We start from the raw sequence: 26,146 nt of genomic DNA, 5'->3' as shown, positions 1-26,146 counted from the left end.
ACTCACTCATCCCCCTCATTCTTTCCACCTTCCCTCGTTTAGTTCTAAACTCCCCGAGGAATAAATAGCACAGCATGGCCAGCTGAAGAGTGGTCAAGCTAGTAGACCAGGGGCTGTTTTTAAGTGATCTATTGGAAAGTCGTCAACCCTGCACCCTGCTGCTTGATTTAGGGTGTATCAGTGTGTTTTTGCTATCATAACGACGGGAAAAGTACACCTTGCACAGCTCAAAATGCGCAAAAGTCATGTACTTTTTCACATTCTCTTAATTATCCCTACTGGAAAAACCAGCTCATGCCAGCTAAAGCTGTGTTTTGGAACCTGGTAACTGGTTTCTAGCTGGTAATTGGTTCATAGCTGGTCAGAACATCTAAAACCAGCTTGTAGATGGTCTGTACCTGGTAACTGGTTTCTAGCTGGTAACTGGTTCATAGCTGGTAATTGGTTCATAGCTGGTCATAACATCTAAAACCAGCTTGTAGCTGGTTTGCACCTGGTAACTGGTTTCTAGCTGGTAACTGGTTCAAAGCTGGTAACTGGTTCATAGCTGGTGATAACATCTAAAACCAGCTTGTAGATGGTCTGTACCTGGTAGCTGGTTTCTAGCTGGTAACTGGTTTCTAGCTGGTAATTGGTTCATAGCTGGTCATAAAATCTAAAACCAGCTTGTAGCTGGTTTGCACCTGGTAACTGGTTTCTAGCTGGTAACTGGTGTATAGCTGGTCATAACACCTAAAACCAGCTTGTAGCTGGTTTGCACCTGGTAACTTACCAGCTTTAGCTGGTATGAGCTGTTTTTTTTCCAGTAGGGTAATCATGGGTGTGTTTTGGGTGTGATGTCTAAAAAACTTCTCAACAGAAGAAAAACTGATCAGCACGCTCACCTTGAAGGTGTGTGAACAGCAGTGTTATTTTATTTAGAGTTCAGATTATTGTTGATGTACGGTTGAGTTTGTGCACTGCTGTGTGCTACGTGTGTGTGTGTAACTGTTACCAAGATAGCAATGAACATCTGTGTAGGTTGTTTTTAATCAGATCGGTGGCGCACCTGTGTTTTTCATTGTCAAGATAGCAATACGCCAGAAATGTACCTGAACACACCTCATTTTGCAGACCACCTCACCCATCGGCGTGGATATATTTGTGGATAAGCTTTGTTGCTATTTTTTAAACAATGCAGGGGCATGGTGTGAAATGACTTTTTTTTTTTGGGGGGGGGGGGGGTGTAAGATAGCAATGAACATCCCAGGCAGGGCTGTTTCTAGGTATTTGGGGACTCCAAGAAAAATGCATGGATAACTCATGCTTTATAATTATTACAGTTTCATATTTTGCCTGGCTACTGCCAGCAACTATTGGAAGGGACCAGTCATTGTCTGGGGGCCCCAGGCCAGCTTGGGGTCCTAGGAAATTGATTGGTTTGCTTGCCTTGTTGCAACAGGCCTGCGCGCAGAATTAAGATAGGGCTCCAGGGTTTATTTTAATGTTTTAGCTTAGAAATATTAGAGCAGTTCTCAGGGACCACCACTCTACTACATACGTATATATATTTTCCTCAACGAATGATATAACAGATACATGTATATAGATGCCTGATATACATTTTAAACGTATATGTAATATGTCCCATATGTATTATAATAATGTATATAGTATTAGTTTTTTCAAGTCACACATACAAACACTCACACACACACAAACACACACAGCCGTCTGGCATTTCTGTGGTATTATGTAACCTAAAAAATCTGATCTACTCTCATGGAGTTCATAAAGTTGACAGTGATGATCATGGACACACACACATGACCTGTGTTCTGTATGTGAACACACTGGCATTTATTTCTATCCACTGTCTGACATTTTAACCTTGAGCACAGGTATAATAATAGTAAATATCATAGACACATACAGAATGTACACTATTTGGGCACCCCTGATCATTTTTAAGATTTTCTTTAATAAATCATTGGTTGTTCGGATTAGCAACTTCAGTTAAATATAACATATAGCAGACGAACACAGTGATATTTAAGAAGTAAAATTAAGATGGTGAAAACTTAGTCTTAATCAACCCACAGACCAGCTCCAAAGACCTACAACATCATCATCTTGCTGCAGATGGAGTCACTGTGCATCGTTCAGCTATTCACTATTCAGCGCACTTTACCCAAGTAGAGTCTGTATGTGAGAGTAATTAATGCAGAAGAAGCCTTTTCTGAGCACCACAGCGCCACAAACAGAGTCGATTGAGGTATGCAAAAGCTAAAGCACATTTAGACAAGCTTCCAGCTTCATTTTGGAATAAGGTGCTGTGGCTAACCTTGGCTAGCACTGCTAAACAGCATTAGCATTAACACTAGCGGTTAGCCGCTAATGCTAATGCTCCAGCTTTAGTGAAAATCTGGAAATCTAAGCTCACTGTAAATAAACAGAGGCGCTTAACTCTCCCAGGAAAACATTTTTCAGGAGAGAAATCTGTGTTCGTTTGACTTGTCTGACTCATCTGATTTTTTTTTTTTTTTTAACAATTACAGTTTTGTTTACTTAACTTCACAGGTCTAGCCACACAGCTTAGCCTCACAGGTCTAGCCTCCCAGCAGCAAGACCTGCTGAATTTAGAAGGAAAATATTGCGACACCATAAAGCGCATTTTATAATCCAGTGTACTTAAAACAAACATTCAATGAATTTTGCTTGATTTAAGTCTTACTTTATTTAATTTGAGACTTTGCGAGCCCTTTTAAAAATAAATCTTACAAAGACAAATGCCATATTTTTTGATAAAAAATAAGCATATATGTCCTAATTTAGATATAGTTCGTCTAATTTATGCCAATGGATTTTTTGCAGTGCAAATATGATTGGACCTGAGATAAAACAAGCACACACACTTATAAAAGCTGCCCTCCTGATGCTGCTGATTTGTTCTGATCTCTCTGGCATTTCACTCTGCTGTAAATAGAAGAGCAGGCTAATGCTAAACGCTCTGATTCAGTTTGTCTGATTTCGTCATAAATGTTAAATCTGTCATCGTGTGTGTATATGTGTTATAGAGGATGTGTGAGTGTGTGTGTGTGTGTGTGTGTGTGTTATAGAGGATGTGTGAGAGTGTGTGTGCACGTATGTGTGTGCTCTCATGCTTTATATTGTTGCAGTTTGATGTGTGATGTGGCATTTAGCTGAAAGTCAAACAGTGTCAAGCCTGTATAATAAAAGACTCCTCATCCCTTTCTTTGTGACTGACAGCTGAGCACACACACACACACACACATACACACACACACACACACAAGCACAGGCAATGTCCTCGCTCTGTCCTGCAGTGTGTAATAGTGCCGCTCCGGAGAGAATGTGAAAATCCCGCCAGCCTGTAGTGCCCCATTAACTCACTGCAGTGGCTGGAGGTCCAGAATATGACGAGTCGTCTGAGGAGACGCTCGCGCTGGACATGAGTGGACGGAGCAGTGGGGGACAAATGGAGAAAAGCCATTTAAAGCAGAAAGAGAAAATCGAGGGACGAACTGAAGTTGCTAGGTGGTTGCTGTGGTGTTGCGAGTGTTTGAATTTGAATTGTTTTGTACTTGTTAAGATGGTTTCTGTGGGATGGTTCCTATGACAAAAATGACTAGGTGGATACTAGTTATCACCCAGCTTCATTCAGACTCCATTGCCCAGAATGCACCATTTACCCCACTGACATCCCCCATTTGGTTGATCTGGTGTTACTAGGTAGTTGTGTGATGTTTCTAACTGATGTTGCTCTGGAATTGTTAATGAGCTGCTGGATAGTGCCTATAAAGTGGCTAGGTGGTTGGTGTGGTATATCAGAAGGTTGCTCTGGTGTTGCTAGGTAGCGGCTATGATGTTGCTGATTGGTGTTGCTTTGAAATTGTTTATGAGCTGCTGGATAATGCCGATGATGGGCTATGTGGTTGGTGTTGTATCTAAGGTGATTGCTCTGGTGTTACTAAGTAGTTGCTATGATGTTGCTAATTGGTGTTGCTTTGGAATTGTTAATAAGCTGCTGGATAATTCCGATGGAGGGCTAGGTGGTTGGTTTGGTATCTTAGGTGGTTGATCTGGTGTTGCTTAGTAGTCAACTAGCCTGATCCTAATGGTAATGCAAGCTTTTGTGTATTGGCTAATTAAATTTACAGAATAATAGAAGATATGGTGATTTCTAACCTGTCATGTGTGGGGCCAACCAATCAGCCATGGATATTGTATTGGTACCAATGCTGGTCAACCAATTTAGCCATGCTAGTCAGCCAGCTTCTTCCCATGGAGTTCCAGCATTACTGCTTTAATAAAGACTATAAATGTTTATTTTAAGCCTCTTCTCCATATATGGTCCTCTTTCACTCAGTTCCACTTCCATTTCCAATTACATTCCTGAATTGGTCTTCACAGGCTGCCGAGGTGATGAGCCCAGGAGGTGCTGTACTGGCTAATCAAACATGTCCAGGTACATACACACACACACACAGGCTTTCACTGTCTTGCATCACACATATACACACTCACCTGGACGTGAACAGCGTGTTCATGCAGAGAGATCCATAAATATTATAAATCGATCAGGATGAGCGATAGGACGAAGAGAGAAAACAGATGAAGCCTGATTTCACTCATTGATTCTGTTGGGTCAGCTGGGACTCCCACACTCTCTGCACAACCCCAAATCAGAAACAGTAAGGAAAATACAGTCCCAGGAAGAAAACGCAAAAAATTACCTTAAATTAAATTAAAATGCAGTGTTTCTTACATTTACTTGAACTTTTTTTTTATTGCAGACCGTATAAATCCAAGATATTATATTATATATAGTGGCTGTGGACTCTGAGTAAATTGAGTTCTCCTCAGCAAGCTGCTGAACATCATGGACAATGTTCACCACCCTCTGCACAGCACCATCACCAGGCAGAGGAGCTCATTCAGCGGCAGACTACTGTCCCAGTCCTGCTCCACAGACAGACTCAGAAAGTCTTTTGTCCCTCAGGCCATAAGACTGTTTAACTCCTCTCAGCACAGCAAACTGAAGACTCTGTGACACTTTTTTATTCTGGTAACTCTGACCACACATAGACACACCCCCATCTATGGACACACTCTCAGTCTTGCTGATGCCTATAACACTATTTTTCTATCTATCTATCTATCTATCTATCTATCTATCTATCTATCTATCTATCTATCTATCTATCTATCTATCTATCTATCTATCTATCTATCTATCTATCTATCTATCTATCTATCTAAATGAAACCAGAATGTGAGTGGGGAGGGGAGTGCAGGGAGGAGGGCCAGCTAACAGGTGATTACATGAATTGAATTTCAGGAACATGTGCAAATTGCACCTTTGTCTTTTATTTATATCCAGCCAATAGGAGGTCAATGGTAATTCGTATATAAGTGTAAATTATCTATATATTATATAAGATAATTAAAACAATAATTAAAAGAATGATATTTCCAAAAGAATATAGATAGGATTGAAATAAAGCTATTTATATCTATATACTTTTGGAAATATCACTCAAAAATAGTACATTTATATCCTGAAATGTGTTTTTTTTAGAATGTACAAATATTTCTTTAATTCTACAGGATTGTAAAAGATTTACTCTATAGTGTCAGGATTTAGAAGGAGGCAAAAATTGCTTCCTTTTTCTTTTTGACATATCTAATCCAGAAAAGGTACATTTATTTTCTGAAATGTATCAATAATAACAAAAAAAGTATTAGAGATTTTTTATTTATATACATTTTTTAAGGTTTATACTTTAGTTTTCTCACCCTGGGCCATGTACCCAAAGCCTTTAAAACAGCTGTAATTAAACCTCTGATCAAGAAACCAAATCTTGATCCTAGTGTACTGTCTAACTATAGACCTATTTCAAACTTACCGTTTATTTCTAAGATTTTAGAAAAAGCTGTAGCCCAACAACTTTGCTCTTACCTGCAAAGAAACCAGATCTATGAAAAATTTCAATCTGGATTTAGGCCTCATCATAGCACTGAGACAGCTTTAGTTAGAATAACAAACGATCTACTTATAGCCGCCGACCAAGGCTGTGTTTCCCTACTCGTACTTCTCGATCTGAGCTCAGCCTTTGATACAATAGATCATACTATCCTTTTAGAAAGAATTCCACAAGGCTCTATATTAGGACCGTTATTATTTACATTATATATGCTCCCACTGGGCAAAGTTATTAGAAAACACAATGTGAATTTTCATTGTTATGCGGATGACACACAGCTCTTCATATCAGCCAAACCTGATGACAGAGTGAGATTAAAGAAAATCGAGGATTGTGTAGAAGATGTAAAATCATGGATGTCGCACAACTTCCTCCTATTAAATAGTGATAAAACAGAAGTTCTCCTATTAGGCCCCAAAGCTGCTAGAAATAAATTATCAGACTTAATGTTAAATCTGGCTGACTTCTCAGCCACCCCTGGTTCAGCAGCTAAAAACCTTATTAAAAGTTATTATAGATTCAGATCGAGCATTCGATAAACACATATCTAATGTTACTAGAACAGCTTTTCTACACCTCCGTAATATTGCCAAGCTAAGAAATGCCCTATCACTGCATGACGCAGAAAAATTAGTCCATGCCTTTATTACCTCAAGGCTAGATTATTGTAATGCGCTACTGTCTGGATGTTCCGGCAGTAACTTAAATAAACTTCAGCTAGTTCAAAATGCTGCAGCCAGGGTCCTTACTAAAACTAGAAAATTTGAGCACATTAGTCCAGTCCTATCAGCACTGCATTGGCTTCCAGTCAAATTCTATAAAATTCTCCTGTTAACGTATAAAGCCCTACAAGGGCTCGCTCCTGAGTATTTACGAGACCTCATCTCCTGTTATGAACCACCGCGATTACCGTACTTAGATCTCAGGGTGCTGGTTTATTAGTAGTTCCTAAAATTCAGAGGAGCTCTGCAGGAGGAAGAGCTTTCTCTTATAAAGCTCCTCAACTCTGGAATAATCTCCCCGAATATGTTCGGGACTCAGACACAGTCTCAATCTTTAAGTCTAGACTGAAAACTTACTTGTTTAGTTTAGCTTTTGGTAATTAATGTTTTTCCCTTTAGATAAGGCTGCAGATTCAGGGGTTCATGGACAGAGGGAATTGTGGTAAACTGAGATGCTGGTGCTGTTGTTCTCCCACTGCTCACGGTCACTCAGGTTTGTGGACGGTGGAGTGGGTGGATGCCAGTGTTTCAGGGAGCCTCCATGTCTATGTTACCTTCTGGCTCTCTGCCTTTAGTTATGCTGTTTTATTTAGATCTGCCGGAGTCATTAGCCACAAATGTTTTATATTCTCTGATTTTTATAAAGAAATAAAAAAATAATAATTTAAAGGCACACTATGCAACATTTTTCTGTTAATTATTGAGTTTGAAACTGTTTTAGATGAATATATGGGTATATACAAAGGGAATAAACGTTCTCTCGGCCGCCCTTGTTGTCTGTAGGGGAAACAACACTGTTGTTGTTTTTTCTGTTGCTGGATAGCTAAGTGGCTAGTGGGGATGTGGCTAGTTTAGTTAGTTAGCTAGCTTACTGACTAAAAATGGGTGTATTGGTAATATTAAGCTAGACACCAGCCTTTCCATCACTTGATATTGGGCAAACTTGTTTCATAAGTAAAGTTTAGTATTGGGAACGTGAGGTTTACTTTATTAAATAGATCATTATTTGGCAATGATTTGGTTTGAAGTGTGATTTTTAACAATGAGCTGCATTAATCTGAATCTGGTACAAGATGTAATCACGTTTGCAGCCATAAAACTCTAAACTACTGGCTTTGGTTTTTGATTGTTTTACTTTCAACCATGCAATGCATAACCCCTTTTCTGTTACATTCGCTGGTCTGCTGTTCTTCAAACAATTATGGGTGGAGAATTATGAGGGAGGAACCAAAGGGACAGTTCTCCTGGCCTGTAGGGGGAGCATCATAAGAGGATCAGCCCTTGGGAAAATGAATTACCCACCCCTGCTCTAAAGGGCACTTTAACAATGTTTTATTTCACCTTTATTTCACCAGGCTAGTCATTAAGAACACGTTCTTATTTACAATAACGGCCTGGGTGCACTATCAGGGAGGGCAGTTGCCCCCCCTCCTGCTCCCCCCTTGAGTTCGCCAGTGTACAGTATAGGACAGTAGAATATATACTAACTTTCCTTGGTAAGCAAACAGTGAGTGTGTATATCAGTAGAAGAAAGAGACACATCAGTCAATGGGCTCTAAGCAGGATATCCCAAACTTTATTTCCTGTGTAGAGGTGTACCATGGGGAGCAATCACAGTTAGTGGACTTCCTTCTTATTAGTTTGAGTGCAACATAAAAGAAAAATCAGGACAACAAAATCAGGATCTTCAATTCGTCAAAGACAAATTAAAACAAACCAAGACAACCAATAGAAACCGAAAGGGGAAAGAGAGGAGGGTAGAAGATAGAAGACGGAGAAAGAGTGGAACGAGGGATTGACTGAAAGAAGGGTGGAGAGGGCTGGATGGAACAATACTGACACCTTGCATCAAGCAATCTGGTTACGTCTGATTTAATCTGATTATTGAGGCAGGCAGCTCTAGCAGTCTCTAGACTGCTAGAAACTCATGAGAGAATCCAATCTATCCACTGAGGCGCACATAAAAATCCTTTAATTATCTCTAAAATCATCAGTGCTCCTTATAATCCAGTGGTTCTTATGTATGAATTTTACCAGTCAGGTTGTAAGGAGCAGTAAAGCCTCTGCTGAAGTACAGCACTATTCAGTATTTCAGTTTAGCAGTATTAGCCACTGCTAATACAAGCAAATATGTTTTATTTCCTTTTTAAATAATCTGGATTGTTTATTATTCTAAAACCATTGGGAATTTTGAAAATATCAATGTAGAAAAGTTCTGACAAAAATCTGATCTGTAGTTAATCTCTTTTTTTGTTGAACTGTAGCCAGTGGAAAATGTGTAAATAAAAACATCAAGTTAGTGTCAGATTATTAGTAAACACTATTTATAATGGCAAGCAAATCTCATCTTTTTTTTCTTTTTATAATTTAGATATGATAAAATTCTAACCTGCAGAAAATGTGAAAAGAAAAATATTAAGTTAGTGTTTGGATTGTTGTCTAATATTTTAACCATCAGCATAAATATGAAAAAAAAAGTATATATATATATATATATATATATATATATATATATATATATATATATATATATATATATATATATATATATATTTAATTTTTTTTTTATATGAAATCAACAATGCAGCTTAACCACAGTTTATACTCACAAGCAAATGCAAGATATCCTTGATGTAAGAGGGGCTTTGAAATTTGTCTTCCCTTTTTTACATATGTTGGATTATAATTTTCATATATTGTTTTATAATAAAAATAAAATTGATCAGAAGCGTAAAAATAAAAAAAGATAAGTTCGTTTTTGGAAGTGCTTGATTATTAAACCAATAAATTGAGGTAAGCATTTTACTAATATATAACTCATTTTCTATTTTCTATTTTCCTGTTTTTAATAAATAAGTTGATATAACTTGATATAACGTCCTAATCATGAATACATTCACTGTAACTACAGACATTTATCTCTTTCAGTTATAGTTTCCAGTTATGAGGCTGAAAAGCTGCCCAATGGTGTTTTGTAATAATATATCACATATTATATACTGTATTGTCAAGGTTTATTTCAGTCAGTGGCGCACCTGTGTTTTTTTTCCGCAACCAAATTCGCAACATGCCATAAATTTATCTGAAAACACACTTCACTTCCAGACCACCGCGCCCACCAGTGTAGATTTATTCCTAAACTCTGATGCTATTGACGGGGTGTAAGATAGCAAAGAGCATTGCGACGCATCTCGCACTTGGTGCCCCAGAAGTTAGTAGTTGGAATGTATGGTTTTTCATAGGATGTACATGGTCTTAGAGATTGAGAACCCCTACTGAAGACCATATTCACCATCCCTGAGTCCCTCCATCTGCAATACTAATCCGTTCCACTGCTGGAGAGAACACAGCCTTTTAAAAACTGTCACCACTGATACCACTGCTCTGCAGCTAATTATCACTCTGTATTATGATATTCATATCTGTCATCTATCAGTGATTAAGATAATAACAGTGCAGCAGCCTTCAGACAGGCAGAGGCCAGATCAAATCTATCTTTTAGAACAGACGACGTACCGACACGGGATGCCTGTTAATGCAAGGAGCCAGCAGAGATATGGACCATGGGGTGGAGAGAGAGAGAGAGAGAGAATGACTGAGAGAGAGAGTGAGAGAGAGAGAGAGAGAGAAAGACTGAGAGAGAGAGAGAGAGAGAGAGAAAAATACAAAGATATTATCAAAGATATTATTAAACCCCTGAAAAAACTAGAGTCCATCTGAGCAGTGGGGGGGAAATAAAGGGTCTGGGGGGCTCAAAATGTCTCACACACACACACACACACACACACACACACACACGCAAGCACACACACAGAAAGACATTCTCCAGACATTATCTTGTTGTCAACAAGACAGATCATATACATTTGCAAGATGCAGACCAGGTCCAGCACAATTTTGAACATTACGCGTCCCCTCATGTCTCATATTAGTGTAAGTAACTTAACACCGGATATAACACACATCCTCTCACACACACACACACACACAGGCACACACACTGTCACACACTCTCACACACACACACACACACTGCTCAGCGAAGGAGTAAGGACGAAACAAGCATCGAGCGGAAAAAAAAATAATGAAAAAAAAAATAAAAAGAACGGAGAGAGATAACAGCGACCTATCCGAAAGGCAATATTTGTCATTCTTGAGTTGACCAAGGGTTGAAAATAAATATATGCGCTGCTCTGTGATAATGCCAAGGCAACCGACACTCGCCTTTCACTTTGAACTGTACAGTATATACATATGAAACTCTTCAATGACAAAATATCCTTTGATGTACAATAGTCTCTTATAATGTCAAATAATACAACCATGGCAACAAGCAAGAAGAGGCGTTGTTATCGTTATCGTTATCATTAATATTAATATCGTAATTATCATTATTATTATTATTTTTATTATTATTATTATTATTATTGTACAAGTACCCATGCATCCCTCGTGTTAAAACTCCCATGTACTGACTAGAACGACAGATACTGCCTTTTCCATTGACATGTGCAAGTTAAGACCAAGAGATTTTTAAAAACTCCTTCCGAATAAAACTTAAAAAGTAGCGAGAGATTGAAACAAACCAAACGAACCAAAACAGACAAACAAACAAACAAACAAAAATTCAAATATCTATACACCTTTCGAACCTCCGTCAACAGACATGAACGAATGGGTTACTGCTTACTATATACAGACAGGTTAGCATCCATGCACAGTGTCAACAAGTAGCACATTAACATTCCAAATATGAATGTGGGGGGTGGGGGGGCGGGGCAAGGCAGGGGCGGGGCTTAGGAGGGAGTAGGAGGGAGGGTTGTCGGCTGTCACAGGCGGGCTTTGAAATGCAGTAACGCCCGCCCACAGTCACACCCACAGGTCGGAAGTGGACCTTTGGAGCAGACGCGGCCACTAGAGGAGCGCCGGGGGATGGGGAGCGCCGTGGCCTGTAGGGGGCGTGCGTCCCCGTCCCCCCCCGAGGCGCCCCAGGCAAGCCCCTCGAGTGTGAACAAACACACACCCACACATTCGTACACACACATATAGGCCTACACTCATACACACATTTAGGTGCAGACACATCTCCAGACAGGTCGCTGCGGCCAGCAGCTGGACGTGGGCAGCAGGAGGCTGCGGCGCGCGGGAAGTCCACGGCGGCTTCTTCCCCCCCCTGTCCACAGAGGGACGCGGAGTATGGCTGTATTTCACGTTGAGTCCACCCACCGTCCTCCTTTAGAGCTCTTTACGCTTTTTATTGTTTCGTTTCTCTTTTTTTTTTTTTTTAACGAGTGTCAGGGTTCAGTCAGAGAACGAGAAAACAAGAGAACGAGAAAACGGGTCACGTTCTTGTTTTTTCCTTTGTCTCAAATTTTCAAATCTTTCACGTATCACGTGGTTGTAGGTGTTGGGTCCTGAAAACGGCCGCATGACGGCGGGTCTTCTTCAGTGTCCGCTTCATTCATTTTTTTCCGTAAGAAAACACGGGAGCCAGTGCAACCATTTCTCTTTTTTCTCTCTCTCTTTTTTTTTTTAGGCGATCGTTAAAAACTAGCAAACAAACAAAAAAACGAAAACAAAAGAGGGTTCCAACACCTTGGGTGTATGGACCTGAAAAAAAAAAGAAAAGAAAAGAAAAAAAAGAAAAGAAACAAGCCCAAAACAAAAACGAAGAACAGACATTTTAGAGTTGTACACTTTTCTCCTACATACATCAAAATACCCCCAACCCTAATGCACTCCAATTCCCAGAATTCCCTTTAAAAACGAAATCAGCAAATCTTTAGATGCTCTGCCAGCTGTGAAAAGATCGAGACACAGTGGGCGAGGGTGCAGGCAGTACCCCTCGCTTCCAAATTGAAAGTGAACATCACGTATAAATCTTCATAAGAAAATGCCCCAGCCAGGGGAACAAAAACATTACCAAGGCGTTTTCAGTCGATTCTAACGTTTCTCTGGGGCAATGTTTTTGGTGTTGGTAAAAAAAAAAAAAAAAAACGTCAGTTACGAATACAAAACCCACTTCTGTAGCTAGGCAGCACTAGAACTCTAGAACTCTAGAAAGTCTATTAGTCAAATTGTCATCCAGAAAGACCCTTTCCCTTTGGCAAATTTGGAGCAGACTAAAACTACGCATCAGCCATACTAATCGTCTCAAATCTAAAGTAGGCGACTACTTCAGTCTTAAAATCTACGTCAGCTCTAGTCTAGAATATATCCCCGAAGATTGAAAATCTGGACAAGAGAGAGAGAAAAAAATCTTGCCGTCCCTTTTTTTCCCCCGTCAACGTTTAAAGCCATTCTAATAGGAATTATTCGTATATATAATCTTTAGCTCGATTAAAAAAACCTAGCGATTCTAAGGAAGTTTGGTGCCTCATCCAGACTAGATCTACGACTTTAAAACTGGACTACGTCTAAAGTTGTTTCTTCTAAAACCCCGGATAGTCTGCAGTGTTTGCCTCGCACGTCCAAATACGCAGCAGGTTATGAAATAATCTCAGCAGGACTGGAGGGATCAGGCTCCCTCGTAAACTCCACACAGATGAAAATGTGTGTGTGTGTAAGTGTGTGTGTGTAAGTGTGTATGTGTGTGTAAATAGTAGTAAATCTATGAGACCATGGCTACCGACTTTGACTTGACTTGACATGTTTATGCCTCCTTTGCGTGGTCGCGGTCGTGTGTATGCAAATTGGGCTTGGGGACAATAACAGTCGTCAGTGTAAACTCTTGGTCTGAAGTCGTCGGCGGTCGGACAGGTGGGATGGAAGCAATCCGGGCAAATCGAGTTTACCTTCGACGCTCTTTGACAATGAACTACATACAGCTTAGATCCTTCAGGCAGCAACTGCAGCAACTGTTTTAAAATCTTTTAAAAATAGTGGGTATCTAGACATGGGGTCAACTGAAAGTTCTACTTCTATGATGTCGTTCCAAGAAACCATTTCAGGCTGCAATAATAAATTAATAAGGGTGACGATTATCCAATCCCCTTTCATTATTTCATATTAGTAATGCCCCAACACTAGGAGGACACTGTTGCAGCATCAATAGGCAGCATCAGAGCGCACTTGGAGGAAAGCGCAGCGACCCAGCTCTGATACATTAGCTAATAGACGCCTGGGCTGACCAGCATTATAGTTGGAGTATTGAGGAGAGCAAGTGCCATCAATCCATTTAAGAGAAAACATGGCCGGTTGTGCTCTCTCGGACTCCGGCTGCTGATAGAGAAGCAGCATGATTCAAATGTCAAATGCACAATTTTTCAGTGTGTCAGGAGCTTGATAGGCAGAAATTAATGAGTAAATAAGTCAATAAATTCATTACACTCTGAGCACGTGCTGCGGTTAAAGGGATCTGCTGTTGGTTAAGACCCAATCCCATTGCCCAATTCCTCTATCCCCTACCACTTAGACCTACAGCTTTGATTTGCATATTCACACCTAACGGTAGGGTGTCCTGATTTTTGTTGGAATAGCCGGGTTAAGTGTGAACCGTTCTCAACTGAAATATTCCACCAGCACCAAGATTGATGTGTTTTCTTCTTTAGAAAATAAGCAAGCAATAACCATTGCATTATCTTAATTTAATTTAATGTAGTTTCAATGTATCGTGACCCTTTTCTTTATAACAAGCAGAATAAATTGCTAGTGGTGTGTTTCAACAGCTGCCTAAATTTCCCATTCCACCTTAAATGGTACAGCAGTTACATTCATTCAGCTCAGGCTGGTGCAGGGATTTAAGGTGGAACTAAAAATTGAAGCAGTAAGCTTGCGAATTTGCAAACTTCAGCTCCCTAATCGTCCAAATTCAGTGAAACTCGAAAATGAAGGGGTCAGGGGTGAAGCCGTCTCCTGACTCCTGGTTCCTAAAGGCAGAATTTCTAAAAACTTGGTGCCGTGACCCGGACGGCATATTTCTAACAACTTCTGACTCCTGATTCCTGAAAGCCAAATTTCTAACAGGGGTACAAGTGAGACATTTGGATTCAGATTTGGATCCTCAAAGTTCACTTCCAACTGTACCAACTGGACGTTTTTTTTCGGCTTGTGTCATTCGTAACCACCCTTAAAATTGCTGACTACCCTCAAAAGTCTATTTTATTTTGGGAATTCCAAATTCCAAAGAGAACGTTTGGAATGCACTTCTGGTGTATCTCATCTTCGGGCCCTGGATGAGTCCTTTGCCAAACTAATGCTAATAGATACCAAGACCCAACCCTAGTCCTAGAGGGCTTCCCTCCTGCACAGTTTGTTCCAACCTTGATCTAACATGCTGGATTAACCTAATCAAGGTCTTCAGGAGGCTTCATGAATATGAGAGCACGGTATTACCTCTGATTAGTGCTGAAGTTAAACTCTACAGGAGGGCGGCTCTTCGGGAGAAGGCCTGGAGGTACGGTTGTTCCACCGTAGCAGCGTAATTAGCTCGCCATCTCGGTAATTGTAGTGTAATTAGTTTATAGTATAATTAAATGCCCAAATGACATTTGACTTGCACGAGCTTTCCATCAAGAATTCAATATTTATCTCAAATTCCACAGTAATGGAATTGAATTTGACATTGGAATCACGGCAAAATCCTTCTGACTGGTTGGTACCTTTGCTAAAAATCAACACTGCTCTACAGTGATTGAGAAAAAAACCCCAACTAGGACGTTACTTAACGTTGCCAATTTGAGTGTAGCGACTCTATTGAATGACAATTCCATTGAATAACGACAATAAATAGCAGTACGTACGTCCACCATGCTCTCTGTTATAACACATTAGCTCGCCCTGCACTGGCTGTGGTGCTGTTTAAAGAGTTTCTCATTAGAGATTTTTTTTTTTAACTGAGAGAAAAGTTCTATTGCTCGGTCTGTAGCACAAGCTTCTGCCCTGTAACGAAAACTACAGCAGTCTCAGTCCCACCACTTCAGCCTTTTCCCCATCAAACCACACCCGAATGAACTCATCAGATGATTATCAAGCCCTTGATTAGCGGGACAAGGTGCGGGTGTGTTCGATTGTGAGAGAATACCAAGCGGTGCAGGAGTTCCTCAGGAAAAAGGGAACTGAGAACAGCTGTCCTACACAATGTACCCGGTCTCATGGTAGCCACAGTTTTTGTCTTGTCAGTTTTGTCAGACTCTTTCACAGGTAATAACCTATTATCAGCAGCACACCAGCAACTAGGAGCTGAAAATGGCTTCAAAAACAACCACACAAACCACAAAACCATACAAAAAATGGGCCTTATCTGTCAGAAAGTCACCAATTGCCTGTCAAACAATCCCCCCCCCCCCCAATAGTGCTCTTTCCCATCTCTTTTCATATGTTTGACTCGACACATCTCTTCACTGCATGTCCTACAGGGCATATATCTCCTCGAATAAAGCCATGTTATATTTACAGTCACTGGAACAGCGTTTTCCAGAGTTTCCTACTCTTTGAAAAAGCTGCAAATCTGACATTTCATAAATATTTGGCGCTTGATCTTGCCTTCCAAACGTTGGCTTTTCTTCGAAAGTTTGATTATCTCAGCAGGCCTCTGACCTCAATAGATGTTGTTGTCTAGTTGAATGTTGGTCATGGACTTGGTTGACCAAAATTTCAATTTCAGTGCCTGCTGGGATTATTCGAGTTCCACAAAAGGAAAAAAAAAACAACAACAAGGGTCTCTCAAAAAACATTCACATTCCTTAAAAGAGTTCTTGTTCTTCACATTCTTCACCCATGACCAATAGAATCTTGACCAGCCAACAATTATCCAATCACATTCAGTCCTTCAGGTATTAGAAGCGTGAAATAGTGGAGAGGAGCCGAAAGATAAACCCCAAATGAACAAAAACTGAACAAATTTTTTTTTTTTCACAAAAATGAAACTAAACAGGCAGGTTAGCAGAGTTCTGGCCACTCTTTGCTTCCTTCTTTTTCGTGTTAGTCTTTTTCCTCATTCGCTTTCCTTTATTGGTTGATTTTGTTGTAGTTATTGTTGTTTATTAGGTTTAGCCTCTGTGTACGTATGCGAGAGCATGAGTGTACGTATCTCCGTATGGACATCAGTGTTTGTGATTGCGGTTGAGTGTGTATGTGTGTATGTGTGTATGTATGTATGTGTGTGTGTGTGTGTGTGTGTATGTGTGTATGTGAGTGTGTGTTTAGAAGCCCTTAATGTGGCAGTAAGCCTCGAGTGAGGAGAAGAGGATGTAGACCAGCCAAAGGCTGACGAACAGCATGGTGGTCAGCGCTTTGGCAGTCCGCGGGCCTCCCAGCTCCCCGCCGATGTCCGGCCGGCGCCGGTACATGAGCACCGCCACGCAGATGAAAGCGAAGATGGTGAAGAGGGTGACCGAGAAGGCCAGGTTGCCCGTCTCCACCTGGAAGTCCTTGCCCCTGGAGTTGTGATAGATGGCGGCGATGGACCAGGCCACTCCGATGCCCAGGAACACGTTGACCGCGTTGCTGCCCGTCACATTGCCGATGGAGGCGTCTGCGTACTGGTCCTGAATGGCAGCCACTTTACTGGCGAACGTGTCTGGAAAGAAAGAGAGAGAGAGAGAGAGAGAGAGAGAGAGAGAGAGTGCTTTAGGGGTCGCAAAGTCAAGGCAAAAAAAGACATTGCTTTAGAGCATGGCTGCAATAATAATAACAATAATAATAAGCAATAATGCAAAAATATAATATCAATCCCTTTAACGAGCTTGTCCTCAGCTGCCGAAGCCCTGAGGGAGCACAACAGGTCTTGCTCTTTCTGGGTTGGTAGATGGCGCTCTTTCCCCTCATCACTCCAAAGGGTGATGTTGCTCAGCAAAATGCATCTGTGAGCTGATCTATCAGAACCGAGTTGCTGCACTTTCCTCTGAGCTATATCAGTAGAGGTTGGAAAAGAGGCGGAGTCTAACTTCACATGTATCAGAAGAGGCATGTACTAGTCTTTACCCTCCATGTTTTGGGGAATTACTAATAATATAAATATATATACATTTTAATACTGAGCTATTTTATATTGTCATTCTTTACAGGCTCTCTGTAATGAGTATAATCTTGTCCACCTCTCTCTGACTATCTCTGACTCTCTTTGAATTTATCTTTCTCTGACTCTCACTGTCTATCTCTCTCGTTCTCTCAGACTCTTGTCCTCTCACAATCTCTCGTTCTTTCTCCCTTTTTTATTCTCTAAGATTCCCTGTCTGACTTCCTTTTTTTGACTGTTTCCCTCTCTGACTCTCTGACTGACTCCGATTCTGACTCACTCTCTGACTCTTTCAATGTTTGTCTCTCTTTCTCTCCGACTCTCTTTCTGTCTCTCTCAATCTCTCTATCTGACTGACTCTAATTTTGACTCACTCTCTGACTCTTTCAATGTTTGTCACTCTTTCTCTCCGACTCTTTTTCTGTCTCTCTCAATCTCTCTTTCTGACCACCTCTAATTTTGACTCACTCTTTGACTCTTTCTCTGTTTCTCTTTCTGATTTTTTTGCCTCTCTTAATCTCTCATTTTGATTCCTGCTTTCATTCTCCCTCTGCCTGACTCTCTTTTTCTGACCCTGAGTCTTTCTTTGATTACCTTACTGACTTACTACCTCTCTCTACCTCTCTTTCCGACTGACTCTAATTTTGACTTACTCTTTGACTCTTTCTCTCTTTCAGTTTCAGATTTTTTTTGCCTCTCTTTTTGATTCCTTCTCCTGATTCTTTCATTCTCTCTCTGCCTGATTCTATTTCTTTGACCTGGAGTCTTTCTTTGATGAACTTTCTGACTTACTATCTCTCTACCTCTCCTTCTGACTCATTCACTCTTATCAGATTAACTGATACGCCTGTATCCAGAGCGACTTACAACAGTGCTAATTTTTACTTTAAAATATCCATAGCTATCCATATCTAAAGAGACAGCGGGGGTGAGCTAAATAGTTTTAGGCTAGTGGGCCTTAAAAGGATAGGTGTTTCTAATAAAATGGCCAGTGAGTAAAAGTACAGGGTAAGTAGGTGTTTCCAATAAAGTGGCCAGCCACTCTACACTTCTGCACAGTGGTGAGTGTTCTTGTTTGGCGTTCTGAGTTAAGTACGCAGAGTGAAAGCATGCGTGTATGATTTGAATTGAAATGTAATCTCTTTCGTTTGTTTTGCCGAAGCTCAACACTTTTCGCTAACTCTAAACTACTTCCGATCTCCGGAGGATAGCGCCACAGAGCTCAGCCAGAACTCCTCATTACACCTTCACCCTCACAACGGAAATAGAATTCGCTTGGCATAAAGCTGCCATCTCTGATGTGCTGTACGGCACCAGCTCTTCCAATCCCCTGCTTTGTTTTTTCCCACATAAACGGGTGGCAGAGAGCCGCCATCTCCATGGCATTGCCATGGCGATTCTCGGCCCGGTCTCGGCTGGTCTGGTGCGCGGCGGAGCCAGGCAGTCTGCTAGCGCTGCTGCCGCTGACGTGGGCGTCCTCTCTCGCAGATTTCAAACCTACAAGGAATCCAGACCCGTTACAGACTTCCAACAGCCAGAAATTCCGAAGCCACTGCGGATCAGAAGCTGCCAAAGACTTGAATGCCATCATGTATCTGAAACCATCCGAAAACTTCAAAACAATTACAGATCACTCGTGTCCAAAACTGACTGGATTTCTACAAACAGAATGTTTGTTCTATTGTGTGTTAATAAAAGAAGCTTTTGTTTATTTCAAATATATTAGAATATCTGCAGACCTACATTCTTCAGCCTTCAGATTAGCTCAAGAACAGTAGTGTAGAGAGCATCATGAAATTAGTTTTCATGCAACAACTGCGCACCCTCTCCGCTTTTAGACTCTTTGACCTGTTTTTCTGCGCTACAACTGCGCACTCTCTTCGCTTTTAGACTCTTTGGCCCGTTTTTCTGCACTATAACTGAGGACTCTCTCCACTTTTAGACTCTTTGGCCTGTTTTTCTGCGCTACAACTGAGCACTCTCTCCGCTTTTGACTCTTTGGCCCGTTTTTCTGCTCTACAACTGAGCACTCTCTCTGCTTTTAGACTCTTTGGCACGTTTTTCTCAGCGCTACAACTGAACACCCTCTCCGCTTTTAGACTCTTTGGCCCATTTTTCTGCGCTACAACTAAACACTCTCTCCGCTTTTAGACTCTTTGGCCCGTTTTTCTGCACTATAACTGAGGACTCTCTCCGCTTTTAGACTCTTTGTCCTGTTTTTCTGCGCTACAACTGAGCACTCTCTCCGCTTTTGACTCTTTGGCCTGTTTTTCTCAGCGCTACAACTGAGCACTCTCGCCACTTTTAGACTCTTTGGCTCGTTTTTCTGCGCTACAACTGAACACTCTCTCCGCTTTTAGACTCTTTGGCCCATTTTTCTGTGCTACAACTACAACAAATGGAAAAACATCATATTAAAACCAAGAGGAAGTTATCCAAAAGCAGTGTGTAAGACGGGTGGAGGAGAACATGCCAAGATGCATGAAAACTGTGATTAAAAACCAGGGTTACTCCATCAAATATTGATTTCTAAACTAGATATTAATTTCTAAACCCTATCACGTGCAATGCTCCTGACACTAGGAGGGTAAAGGACAATCGTATGCATCCTTCGATACTTGTGTAGCGAGACATTGCCTTTTTTTCTATGCCTTTTTTGAACGGCCACCAATGCAGCATGACTATGCAGCCAGGATGCTCATATTGCTTAGCATTGCTGTAAGGATTTAATTGCGTTCAGCTATAAGAGCATGAGTAAGGTCAGGATGTTAAATGATCACCACTACACCTTATCACCCCCACCTCTCCAACTCATCGCAAATGTATTGTCATACCTGTCAAGTCTCCCGTTTTGGCCGGGAAACTACCGTATTTTACTCCTCTTTCCCGCCGTCCTCCCGTATTAGTATTTTCCCGTAAATTTCCCGTATTATATTAAAATAAAAAACGATATATTATTGAGGAGACCGCTCTGTGTCTCTTAACCAATCGTGGAACCGGTTCAAGGAGAAAGTCCCGCCTTTCAGGAGAAACAGCCAATCAGCTTGTAAAGGAGGGTCAGTGTGGGGAAGCCCCCTGTCGCTGTGAGTTCAGGCAGCTAGTCGGAGCTGCTTATGTTAAAACATATCTGGATATACAGCGATTTTTCTTAAAGAAAGGTAACGGTAGGCTAATCATGGAAACTGTGATGAGATTTTTCTGATAGCTGCTTAAAAATACTCGTCTCCGAATAAGAACACACAGATTAAACCTTTTAAAATAAAAAAATACAGCTTGTGACTCTAGTTTAACTAGAACTGTGGAGAGGACCGAAATGAACTGAACTGATCAGGGGTGGAGTGATCAAAAGATTCATTTTGCAGAATTTGTGCACCCTTTGTTCAATTTTAAATCCATTAAATAAATAAAAAATATATCATATAAAAGAGTGCATTTATGCCAAAAAGACATGAAATCTTAACTTTTTTTTTTAAATATCTAGAAAAGGGTTTTTAATTTGGCTGTATTAAAAGAATGACATTTGTAGGAATGTCCACAACATTTCAGATTCTGATAATCTAATTGTAGTGTGTAAGTGGTTCATATGTGGTTATTTTAGATTTTTTTGTAAACCTGTCTTAAAATGTAAGGGATACTGAACCTTCGTTGGGCTGGTGGGACGACTTTAAGCGGACAGAGGAAAATATCCCTTATTTTTAAATGTATTTTGAATGTGTATTGTATGGAGCTCCATCACTCCAGAGAACACTCACAGCACTTTCACTGCTTTACAGCTCAATTCTAAGGGCCTTTACTAGCAAGCCCATGCCTTGCAATAGGTTCATAAATGTTTTCTTTGCACTTGCATTTACACACCTGTATCCACAAACTGGTATATTTGTACCTATACAGAAAGTAGACTTCTAATCCCTATACACCAGTTTACACTATTGCAGCCTTCATTCGAAACATTCTGTTTCGTTTGCCTTCGTTTCCTGAGCTGGGGCACTTGAGATTGAGATAGCTTTTAGTCAGTGCTTATATCCCTCAGGGCATTTCAGACTGCTGACGGCCACAGAATCTGAATCTGAACAAACCAAAGAAAAACCTGCAGCTGAAGCACAATTCAGTGAATGGTGTCCAGACACTCATTCGAACCCCCCCCCCCCCCCCCCCCTCTAATCTAGCTGAGTGCTTTTCTGAATTGTGAACTATTGAACTGCTGAGATATTCTTGGCCAGTGTGCTGGCAAACCAGGCCTTATTTCTGGGCCATTTTAACACCTGAAAGTCTGGACCAAAGTCTAAATGTGGAGTTTTGATTTTAAATATACTTTACTATCCTTTACACTGATTGTTGCCAATTTTTGTTGTGTTGCCTTACTAGGTATTGCGTCAAATTCTGCATCCTTGCTAGAATTCAAATTCCTCTTGCGTGGGGTGCAATGTATCTAAAAAAGGATAATCTACAGTCACAGTAGATACAGTAGATAGAAAAGGAATCACCATACAGCTACATAACATGCATGCATGTGAAGGGGTGTCAGAACTTATTTTGGTTCGTTTTCATCTTCTGTTCATTAATCGGTGATGATGATTGATGATGCAGGAAGTTGGGGCAGGCTATCATTACTCGTAAATCAACAGAAGATGAAAAAAAAATAAGGTTTTGTTTGTCTTTTTAAAATGAATGCACATTTCGCAGCAGTGTGAGCACAACACTGTTGATTCCTGTATCTACTGTAACTGTAGATTTACCCTTATGTATAAACAGAAATCAAAGGGATCCTATGAGAATATGTTACATTATTCTGCTGTGTTATATATGAATGAATGTATGTATGAATGAATTTCACTTATATAGCGCCTTTCTAGAAAGCCAAGGATGCTTTACAATCATGTTTTTTTTACACACAAGCATTTATACTCAGCACTCATCCACACACCAGTAAGAAGCAGCAGCCAATAGTGCACAGCGTACTCTCAACCGGAAATGCCTGTCCGTCTGCAGGACTACATCCGGGCACTACAGCATTTTACCCAGGACAGACTTCCAATCCAATACGTGGGCACACAACGATACATACATTTACCACACATATCAATTGAATGCCTTGGGAAATTTCTTATCCAATTTACCTGATCTCTCCATGTTTTTGGACTGTGTGAGGAAACCCAAACAGACACAGGGAAAACATGGAAACTCCACCCAGATAGGGACTTGAACCCAAGACCCCAGTGCTGGAAAGTGAACATGCTGACCACTAAGCCACCATGCCGCCCCATTATGTCCATTTACGATTTTTAGGATTTGAATTCTGGCAAGGAGGCAGAATTTGGCACAACATTTAAAAAAAAGGCAGCTTAACAAAAATAGAGACAACTAACGTAAAGTAAAGTTAGACTCCACCCACATACTGTAGGTGATGAAGACTGCATATAGCTGTAGATGTATAAAGTTCTTGTTCAGTGCACTCAGTCACTAAACTGACTAAAAACCATAACCAGAACTAACCGGACCAAATGCACTGCCATGCAATGTAACAAATGAACTGAACATTAGATCATCAATCATTATACAATACAGAAGAAAAGAGTGAGAGATAGAAAGAGATCAAGAGAGAGAGAAATTATTAAAGAATAGGTTCAGAAAGAGTGCAGAGGATGGTGACATGTAAAAAATGGAAAAAGAAAAGACAGAACAAGAACAAGAAAGGCAAGAAAGGGATGGAGAGAGAATAAGAAAGAGACAGAGAGAGAATAAAGAAAGATGAATTAGAAAGAGAGAGAGAGAGAGAGAGAGAGAGAGTCTCAGAAGGTCTGCTGCTGTTCTGCTCTCTCAGCACTTCCACTCAGTCCAGCGTGCCTGGAATGATAAATATGCAGAGCACACCCTGCACCATCAATACATTACACCTACAGTTGTGGTCAAAAGTTTACATACACTTGTAAAAAAACATAATGTTATGGCTGTCTTGAGTTTTCAATAAGTTCTACAACTCTTATTTTTCTGTGATAGAGTGATCGGAACACATACATGTTTGTCACAAAAAACAGTCATAAAATTTGGTTCTTTCATAAATTTATTATGGGTCTGCTGAAAATGTCACCAAATCTGCTGGGTCAAAAATATACATACAGCAACAAAATTTGTCAATTTTGGTGATGTAGCGAGTTGTGTCAATCAAATTAGCTTCATGTCATGGCCTCTTCACTTCTTGTAAGTGATTCTGATTGACTACAGCTGTTGACTTCTCATGAGCCCATTTAAATAGGGCTCATTTGACCCAGTGATTAGACTCAGCTACAAAAGCTACAATGGGAAAGTCAAAGGAACTCAGTGTGGATCTGAAAAAGCGAATTATTGACTTGAACAAGTCAGGGAAGTCACTTGGAGCCATTTCAAAGCAGCTACAGGTCCCAAGAGCAACTGTGCAGACAATTATACGCAAGTATAAAGTGCATGGAACAGTTGTGTCACTGCCACGATCAGGAAGAAAACGCAAGCTATCACATGCTGCCGAGAGGAGATTGGTCAGGATGGTCAAGAGTCAACCAAGAATCACCAAGAAGCAGGTCTGCAAGGATTTGGAAGCTGATGGAACACAGGTGTCAGTCTCCACAGTCAAGCGTGTTTTACATCGCCATGGACTGAGAGGCTGCCGTGCAAGAAAGAAGCCCTTGCTCCAGAAAAGGCACCTTAAGACTCGGCTGAAGTTTGCTGCTGATCACATGGACAAAGATAAAACCTTCTGGAGGAAAGTTCTCTGGTCAGACGAAACAAAAATTGAGCTGTTTGGCCACAACACCCAGCAATATGTTTGGAGGAGAAAAGGTGAGGCCTTTAATCCCAGGAACACCATGCCTACTGTCAAGCATGGTGGTGGTAGTATTATGCTCTGGGGATGTTTTGCTGCCAGTGGAACTGGTTCTTTGCAGAAAGTAAATGGGATAATGAAGAAGGAGGATTACCTCCAAATTCTGCAGGAAAACTTAAAACCATCAGCCCGAAGGTTGGGTCTTGGGCGCAGTTGGGTGTTCCAACAAGACAATGACCCAAAACACACATCAAAAGTGGTAAAGGAATAGCTAAACCAGGCTAGAATTAAGGTTTTAGAATGGCCTTCCCAAAGTCCTGACTTAAACCCCATTGAGAACATGTGGACAGTGCTAAAGAAACGGGTTCATGCAAGAAAACCATCACATTTAGCTGAACTGCACCAATTCTGTCAAGAAGAGTGGTCAAACATTCGACCTGAAGCTTGCCAGGAGCTTGTGGATGGCTACCAAAAGCGCCTAGTTGCCGTGAAAATGGCCAAGGGACATGTAACCAAATACTAATGTTGCTGTATGTATATTTTTGACCCAGCAGATTTGGTGACATTTTCAGCAGACCCATAATAAATTTATGAAAGAACCAAATTTTATGACTGTTTTTTGTGACAAACATGTATGTGTTCCGATCACTCTATCACAGAAAAATAAGAGTTGTAGAACTTATTGAAAACTCAAGACAGCCATAACATTATGTTTTTTTACAAGTGTATGTAAACTTTTGACCACAACTGTATTTACATACAGTGTGTGTGTGTGTGTGTGTGAGTGTGTGTGTGTGTGTGTGTGGGTGCAAATGTAGTTAGCATGTGCGTACATGCATCTTTAATGTCAGCAGGGTCACTGTCTCTGTGTTTGTGTGCGATTAGAAAACAAACAAAGCAATATTTATCCACTCACTGGCCACTTTATTAGAAACACCTACTTATCTTGTGCTCTCACTGTCTGGCCACTTTATTAGAAACACCTATTTACCTACCTTGTGCTTCCATTCACTGGCTACTTTTTAGAAACACATATTTACATACCCCATGCTTACACTTTCTGGCCACTTTATTAGAAACACCCTACCTACCCCATGCTTCCACTCACTGGCCACTTTATTAGAAACACCTACTTACTTGGTGCTTCCACTCTCTGGCCACTTTATTAGAAACACCTATTTACCTACCTTGTGCTTCCACTCACTGGCCACTTTATTAGAAACACCTACTTACTTGGTGCTTCCACTCACTGGCCACTTTATTAGAAACACCTACTTACCTGGTGCTTCCACTCTCTGGCCACTTTATTAGAAACACCTATTTACCTACCTTGTGCTTCCACTCACTGGCCACTTTATTAGAAACACCTACTTACTTTGTGCTTCCACTCACTGGCCACTTTATTAGAAACACCTACTTACTTGGTGCTTCCACTCACTGGCCACTTTATTAGAAACACCTACTTACATGGTGCTTCCACTCACTGGCCACTTTATTAGAAACACCTACTTACTTTGTGCTTCTACTCACTGGCCACTTTATTAGAAACACCTACTTACATGGTGCTTCCACTCACTGGCCACTTTATTAGAAACACCTACTTACTTTGTGCTTCTACTCACTGGCCACTTTATTAGAAACACCTACTTACTTTGTGCTGTCACTCACTGGCCACTTTATTAGA

The 26,146-nt window shown here is 40.7% G+C and overlaps 1 protein-coding gene across 2 annotated transcripts in view; it reads right to left on the bottom strand.

Moving 5' to 3' along the window:
* Positions 1–9,283: 9,283 nt before the first annotated feature.
* Positions 9,284–26,146, bottom strand: part of slc8a1b (solute carrier family 8 member 1b) — a 177,310-nt gene continuing 160,447 nt past the window's right edge. For both annotated transcript variants that reach the window (XM_049463790.1, XM_049463791.1), the window contains exon 7: positions 9,284–17,228. In XM_049463790.1, the coding sequence (XP_049319747.1) occupies positions 16,852–17,228 (377 nt within the window). In that variant the 3' untranslated portion in view covers positions 9,284–16,851. The remainder of the gene's footprint in view (positions 17,229–26,146) is intronic.

Source organism: Astyanax mexicanus, chromosome 14, assembly GCF_023375975.1.
Source record: "Astyanax mexicanus isolate ESR-SI-001 chromosome 14, AstMex3_surface, whole genome shotgun sequence".
Taxonomy (NCBI): Eukaryota; Metazoa; Chordata; class Actinopteri; order Characiformes; family Acestrorhamphidae; genus Astyanax; species Astyanax mexicanus.
This window is presented reverse-complemented; position numbering and strand designations above follow the sequence as displayed.